The 7,757-nt window shown below is 37.8% G+C and overlaps 1 protein-coding gene across 1 annotated transcript; it reads right to left on the minus strand.

The window, feature by feature from the left end:
• Positions 1–1,079: 1,079 nt before the first annotated feature.
• Positions 1,080–4,508, minus strand: LOC109216317. The gene is made up of 4 exons (XM_019380457.1): positions 3,425–4,508; positions 2,863–3,276; positions 2,699–2,733; positions 1,080–2,573 (listed from the first exon to the last, which is right to left on the minus strand). The coding sequence occupies exons 1-4, from the start codon at positions 4,506–4,508 to the stop codon at positions 1,080–1,082; spliced, it is 3,027 nt and encodes a 1,008-aa protein (XP_019236002.1).
• Between the last annotated feature and the right edge of the window lie 3,249 nt (positions 4,509–7,757).

The following is a 7,757-nucleotide window of genomic DNA, read 5'->3' on the forward strand; positions in this document are numbered from 1 at the left end:
AATTGATTAGGCCTGCAAGAGACACTGATCAGCTGATCACTGATAGCCATGGCAGCTAACAAATACATCTAATAAGGTATACATGAAATTAAACTTATTCATACAATTTGATTTCAATTAATGAAACAACCAAGTTATTACCCGTGAAAATAAAGTGAAACCGAGAAAATTTTAACTGATATGGCAGAGAATTATTTTATACAGGTGATAAAATTTAAAGTGGAGAGGGCATCATGGTGAAGGTTTGACTCAGAAATACATTAACCAAAACAAAAGAGCGAAATATATACAGGAACAACACTAAAATTAATGACAACAATTTCAAAACAGACAAACGAAATCTCTCGAAAAAGAGAGGACTGGCTAAATTAGTTAATAATGTCTAGAATATCATTTAGGTGAAGACAATAATCCATCTCATGATATAATTATTTTACTTATAGTTTACACAATTTTTAAGACAAATTTGAAAATATAAAGTGTTTATATGTAACATATTAAATTTATGTTTTTACAAAAGAATGGAAAACTGCATGGCGAAAAGTTAAAAAATAAAAACAAAATAAAAAATAAAATAAAAAAACTCAAACACATTATAAATATGAAGTTTATACATTTGATCTCAAATAGTAGAAAGTAAAAAATATATACTCTCTATCACATAATAAAACATGGAATTTCTACAACTGATAAAATTATACCCAATAGTACTGTATTTTTAGAGAGAAAGTAACTATCATGAAAAATCTTGAATAAAAATTGCTGCACTGACTTTGGACAAAACAATAAAGATCTCAGATTAGGAACATAAAAGAAGAAAATACATGTGGTACTGAATATGAAAAGTCAATCTGAATTCTACCTGTTATGAGTTCATGTTTCCAAAAACAATAAATCAAATTCGAGGAAGAAAGAAATAAAGAGAGAGTCAAGAACAGTAGCGTAAAATAATGAGGCAAATTAAACTACGTGGCTTTCACTGCTTCAGCAAAAAAAGAAAGAAGAAGTGCATGGAGAATATTAAATTGAGTACGCATCAATCACATAATATATATATAGGGTATCAGATCCATCACTTGTCAATATCCTCCGGCGGCGGCTGCAGACATTGAAGACTGCAACTGCAACAAGTGGCGATAGCAGTCAGCCGCCGTCGGTCGCTGCTCCGGGTTTTGGTCCAAACATCTGGTCTGCAATTCCCTCAGCAATTTTGGCACCCCCACCAACCCACAACTCTTCACTAATTGACCTATTCCCCATACATCCACTTTCACATTATGATAATTCCTCACCATCTCCGGCGGGTGCCTCCCACTAGCCGTCGCCGCCGCGGCTGCTCCTCCGTAAGGATATAGCTGCGGCGAACTCACTGCCTCGTCAAATCCCGTAATGAACCATTCATTTTCCCTGTCACTTCTCCTCATGACTTTATCCCATCCCAAATCCCTGTGCATAAAAGAAAGATCATGTAATGCAACCAAAGCTTTAGTGATTTGCTTTAATGCTTCTATTAGTTGATCACAATTAGCCGGCTTGAACTTGCAGCCTCTAGGCTTAAAGACCAAAGCTAAATCCTTTTCAGATGCCCTAAAAACAAATTCCGCATGTGGGATTCTATGGTCAAGAAAATCGTATATTTCTTTGACTGCCACCCATTTTCTTTTACTTGAGAAATATCTGACCACTGTATTTGGAGTCATCTCCACATAATTCCCATTACCCAAATCTACTCTCTCAAAATCAGTATAAGGGAGATGTTTTAAATTACTCCCATTGCTGCTCATATAATGGAAACATCGATCAGCTAATAATGGTAATAATCCAGCAATTCTCCAACATGGAACTAAAGCTTTCAATCTTTCAACTGGGGTTGAGAGATCTACAGTGTAAAGATCCGTTCGGATAATACGATCCTGTGATCGACTTAAAGCACAGAATGTAACAATGAAGCCAACGGCATAGTAACCTAACACGTAAGGAAGATCCATATAAGTCCAGAGAAGTTTCTCCACAATAGAAGAAGATGGATCTAGTTGACCTTCACTTAGTTGACCAGTCTCCTCTCCTCTCCACAAGCAAAAATTCCTCAAGAAAGCAGTAACATTAGGCCACTGATCTTGCACTGTATCCGCAAGAGAAAACGATGAATTAGATTTCCGTACGAATACCATTTCTATGGAGCAAAACTTGGATATAATCCTATTGATGCAATCATCCCAAAGTCCAATATAAGAGTCTCTATCAGTTGCCGTACTCAGGCTAGGGTTTGGGCGCATAATAGAGCTCAAGACCTCGTACGTGATGCCTCTACAGTCTAATAACTCAGTTGAAGTTGTGAAAAATAATTCTTTCCCTTGAGGCAAATCTTTGAACACATCTCTCCGAAGTGGGAAACGGAGCTCCTCCGGTGGTGCCTGTTGTAAATGCCATGAGAGTTCAAACAAGCTTGGAAGGGTAGGTGGTGGAGATCTTAGACAACCCACGTAGTACTCAGTTGGATCTTGAAATTCCCAAGGAGTAGCTGCTGCAATTATTTTATATTTATTTAAAATCCAGTTGAAAGCAACAAGATGCTATTAATGGGAATCTGGTAATTGACTAATATAAAATTCATTTAGCTCTGAGGGAAAGGAATAGAAAATTTCTAAATCATTGGCTTTTCACAAATAGAAAATCGAAATTTATGGAAGAGACTTACATCTGATGGGAAATTCAGAAGAGGGAAATTGCAATCTTTCATTGGTACCTAGATTCAACAGAAGAAGAAAAACCGTTACTTCGTAGAATTAATGATTAGGACTCGTACATTCTAAATATTAAAAAAATTGCACTTAAACAATTCCAGTAAATAAAATATAATACCAGAAGGAGCAGGAGCTGAAGAGGATTTTCTCCTGCCAAAGACTTTTAGTTGTACTCCAGAAAGGAATCTATCAACGGAAAAACCTTTCATAGGTCCATCTTCAAAGGCCTCCATTGTGCAGGCAACCGTAGAATCATCCAAGAAAGCAATTTCATCGGCGTTTAAAAAACTTGTACCTTGAAGCTTCACTCTACCTCTGTGATGCTCACCTTCTTCTGCCCACAAGCTCACTGATTCCTCCCATATCATTCTAATCTTGCCAATGCGACGAAGCTCTTTCGAAGAAGTAGAAGAAGATGGACCTCCAATATCTAATGAAGTAGTAGTTGTGTCGTACCCTAAGAACCCACCTCTTGTTCCATGTAGTAATGCTTCTGTTCCACTTATTGGTATAGCCAACTGTTTTTCCCTTGCTGCATTAACAAGAAATATTGGCCCATCAAAATTTAATGTTGTGCATACGTACGTTAAGAAAACAAGAGCAAATTAAATTAAGAAGAAAAGAAATAAATTCATCTTCCTCATTTATGGGAAATGGAGTTGATGTTGTTGACAGCATACCAGAGAGAGGAAGGTCATCTTCTCTGAAAGGTGGAGGGGGAGGCAAAGACCTTGTGGCTGTGTCGCTAAGAGAGACGATAATATTGGCCTGACTTCCAACTCCAACTCCAACTCCAACTCCTCCTCTAGTTTGAGGACTTCTCATTCTAGGGCCCATAAACTGAGATAATTCTTCAAACACCTCTTCATCAAATGAAGCAGGCAATCTATTCATCTTCCTTTCATAAGGGGATAGTCTAAAATAACTCTTGCTACCTTGTTCCCTCTCAGCACCTCTCTCCCATTCGTAAACTTTTCTGAATTCACCTAACATGTTGTCCCACTTAGTTCCAGCAGTTTTAGCATCTCTGTTAACTCCATGCCTGTTGAGAAAATCAGCCACTTCTCTATCTTTATCAGCTCGAGTTTTTCCTCTACCTTGTTGCACTCCCGCGCCTGTACTCATTTCTTGAGAACCTTCTACATGTAGCTCTGATGAACCACCTTGGTACTGAATTTTCCAAGCCCTAGCTAGCCACAACATCTCGTTAGGTTTCCAAACTGGACTGACGTATTTTCCTTTCCGAAATTGTTGGTGTTGTTGGTGAACTTGTTCTCCTGCTTCGCCTTTGCTGGTTTCTTGCCCAGATGCAGAAGGCCGAGGAGAGTGGGAAGGAGAAGAAGTTGTGTCCGAAGACGAGGCAGCTTGAGTTTGAGGGTTGGTAGCAGCAGCTTGCGGCGAAGGTGAAATTGGACTTGACTCGGTGCTAAGTATATTCACTTGACTGGCCGGCTTTTGCTGTTGTTGTTGAGAAGAAGATGATACGAATTTCCATTGACTTGCAGTATATCTAGGTCGCTTTGGGTTCACAACTTCAAACTGCTGCTGTTGTTGTTGTTGTTCGAAAGAAACAGATGTAGTTGCTGCACCGCCTGGGATATTATAGAGAGAAGAAGAAATATAAGGAGCTCCAGAAATCACAGTTTGCGGTTGCTGTTGCTGTGGTATAGTATTATCAGGTGAATCTTGATTAGAGTCATCAGGCGAGTTGGATAAATGTTGTTGTGGTTGTTTCTTTGTGATTTCTCCTTTCTTTTCATCCATCTCGTCAATGGGGGCCCAGAGAAAAAACAAATAAAACACACCGCCCTAACTCCTTAGTCACAAAGTAAAATCAGAACCAAGAGAGGGAAATGAAACCACCATTTCAAATCTTTGCTGTAGAACTAGATCTGTTCAATTTAGACTTGTTCAACTGCTTTTGTTTACTGTAATTTTTATTTTCCATAGTATTTTATTTGACCAAGAAGTCCAAAGGAGGAGGATTTTGAGAACTTCTGTGACCGATGTTGAATCCTAGGGCATCTCCAAATGGAAAGAAAAGTGAGACTTGTATAGGAAAAGGCCAGAAGTAAGGTTGCAGAGAAAGAAAAGTCGAGATTGTGGAACCTGTCTTTGAATGAGACTTGACCATGAGCTCAATTTTAACAGTAAATACTTTCTCCTCTAATCTTTTTACTAGTAAATCTGAGTGGGGCGTGGCTGGGGTGAAAGAAAAGAAAAATAGTACGAAGAGAGAGTATGTTTTGGGGGTAGGAGTGTTTGATTTGAGAGTAAAAGTAATGATTGTACTGAAAGAACAGAGAAATGCGGCTATGAAAGAGTTAGCATTCATTCTTTTAACGAAGGATGCAATTAATGGTCTTTGTTTTGTTTTGTTTGTTTGTTTGGACTTCTGTTTATCGGACACAAAGATAGCGAGAGTTGCTTTGGATTTACTCTTCTACTACTATTTTATTCTTTATTTAATTACTTATATTTTAGTTTTTGTCTTTATTATACTCTTATTTTTCTTTGTAGCGGATGATGTGGACTGATCGGGTCAATGGCTCTGCCAAGTGATTAATCCTTGACTGGTTTTATTTTGTCTCTCACACAACTTACATGAGTTGTATGAGGCATCTTTTTATCTCACATATTTGTGTACCTATATCTTACACATCTGGGTTCATAAAATTCTGGGACCATAAAGTTATGAGACAAAAAAGAGGTCTTATACAACTATTGTTAGTTGTGTGAGACACAAAATACAACTTTTCTTAATCGTTCTCCTACGTAGCCATTGGCGCATGTTCATTTTAAAGTTCTTCAAACCCATTTCATAATTCTCACTACATATTCGGGTTGAGTTATAAGATTTATTTGATTCTTAAATCACAATATTATGTGAACCAAAAATTGGTTTTTAGTATTTAGTTTTACTCCATATTTGGCTCAGTACGAGTAGTCATTTCTACCAATTCCCTAACCACTTATTACGTACAATATTCTTAAAGAATTTTAATAAACTAAAATCAAATATTCACAAATGATTTGATATAACTTCAAAAATGTGAACTTGAAGATTGATTAACTGTCTCGACTAGAAACGATATCTACTCTTGGCAGACCTGCTATATTTTGAGTCTGTGGACTTCAAAAATACTAATCTTGTATTCTGAGTCTGTGGACTTATAAAAACAACAATAATCACAAAATAATACTGATGAAATTTTCACTGGTCTGGTTATAACGTGAGCTATTGAATACAAATGTTCAGGTAGTTAGCACTTCCCACCTACAATACTAGGGTCATGGGTTCGAGTTATCAAATGAGCAAAGCTTCAACAAAGGTGGATTTTCCTATGATTTATTTATTTATTTCCCTCTCCTTTGATTTCCCTATAATCGGTCATCTTTCGTTGGAACTATTGCTTCTTTGGTGACTCGAACCTACAATCTCAGAATTGTAGATTGGGGTGCTGACCATTTGAGCAATCCCCTCTTGTCCAATGGCACCCTCCTAAAGGCTTTTAAAACTTCACATTGTAACAACATATGTAAGCTAGCTAACACCCATTGTAATTGAAATTTTCAAATTGAGTGCAGCAATTAGGTATTAGAATCAATCTGAAGAGAGAATATAGAAGGGAGATGGAAGAAACTATATTAGCTTCACTAACATGAGTACAGATGCAAGCTTATATAGCTGATGCTTTCTTCTAAGTCACGTGCTTGTCACGTGACTCTAACTAACTTCATCAACTAACAATTAACAGCTAATTGACAGTTCATTAATCACTAACTGCTTCTAACAGCTAGCTAACAGTTATGCTTATGCTCTTCTAGCTCCATTCCTCTTCTACTGCGCATTTACATTCCAATACTCCCCCTCAAGCTGGAGGGTTGAAGATATTGAGCACACCCAGCTTGGAAAGAAGGAGATGGTGTTGGCTTACAAATAAGCCTTTGGTCAGCAAATCTGCAATCCGTAACTAAGTAGCTAGATAGGTAGTCTGAATCATCCCTTCTTTTACTTTCTCACGAATATGTGGCAGTCGATATCAATATGTTTTGTTCTCTCGTAGAATATAGGGTTTGTAGCTATTTGGATCGCTGCTTTACTATCACAATGAAGTGGAACTGGTCTGGGAATAGACACTCCTAGGTCCTGTAACAGACAAAGTAGCCATACAACTTCTGCTACACATGCTGCCATGCTTTTATATTCAGCTTCTAACGAGCTTCTACTGACAGTATGTTGTTTCTTCGACTTCGAGGAGATTACAGAGTCACCCAATTTGATGGCATAACCTGTCACTAAGCACCTAGTGTTAGGGCATGCAGCCCAGTCTGCATCACATAATGCATTTAACTGAGTTGTGGAATTCTTAGACATGAATATCCCTAAACCTGGGATCCTTTAATGTATCTAATCACTCTGAGTGTTGCATCCCAATGTGATCTCTTTGGTTATTGAATGAATTGACTAAGGACTTGGACTGTGAAGCAGATGTCTGGCCTTGTGATTGTTAGATAAATCAATTTTCCTACTAATTTGTGATAGCCGATGATGTCCTCCAATACAGGATCATTTGTGCATCCTATTAACTTATCATACTCTATAGTAGTCAACTTAGTGTTGGCTTCAAGTGGAGTGGACACTAGCTCTGCACCACTTAATACCACATCTGACACCAATTCTAGGGCATACTTCATTTGATTAAGAAGTATCCCTTTTTGTGATCTGAGCACTTCAATTTCCAGGAAGTACTTGAGCTCACCCAAATCCTCCACTTCGAAATTATTGTGCAGAGTTTGTTTTGCTTCATCAATGAGACCCTTGCCACTACCAGTGATAAGTATATCATCCACATAGATTAGGATGATCATAATGCAGCCTTCTTTTTGTTTAGTGAATAGTGAATGATCATGTGGACTTTGACAGTATCCAGCTTCCGATAAAACGGTAGTGAGCTTGATGTTCCATTGTCATGACACTTGCTTGAGCCCATATAGGGACTTCAACAGTTT

This window comes from Nicotiana attenuata, unplaced genomic scaffold (assembly GCF_001879085.1).
Source record: "Nicotiana attenuata strain UT unplaced genomic scaffold, NIATTr2, whole genome shotgun sequence".
Classification (NCBI taxonomy): Eukaryota; Viridiplantae; Streptophyta; class Magnoliopsida; order Solanales; family Solanaceae; genus Nicotiana; species Nicotiana attenuata.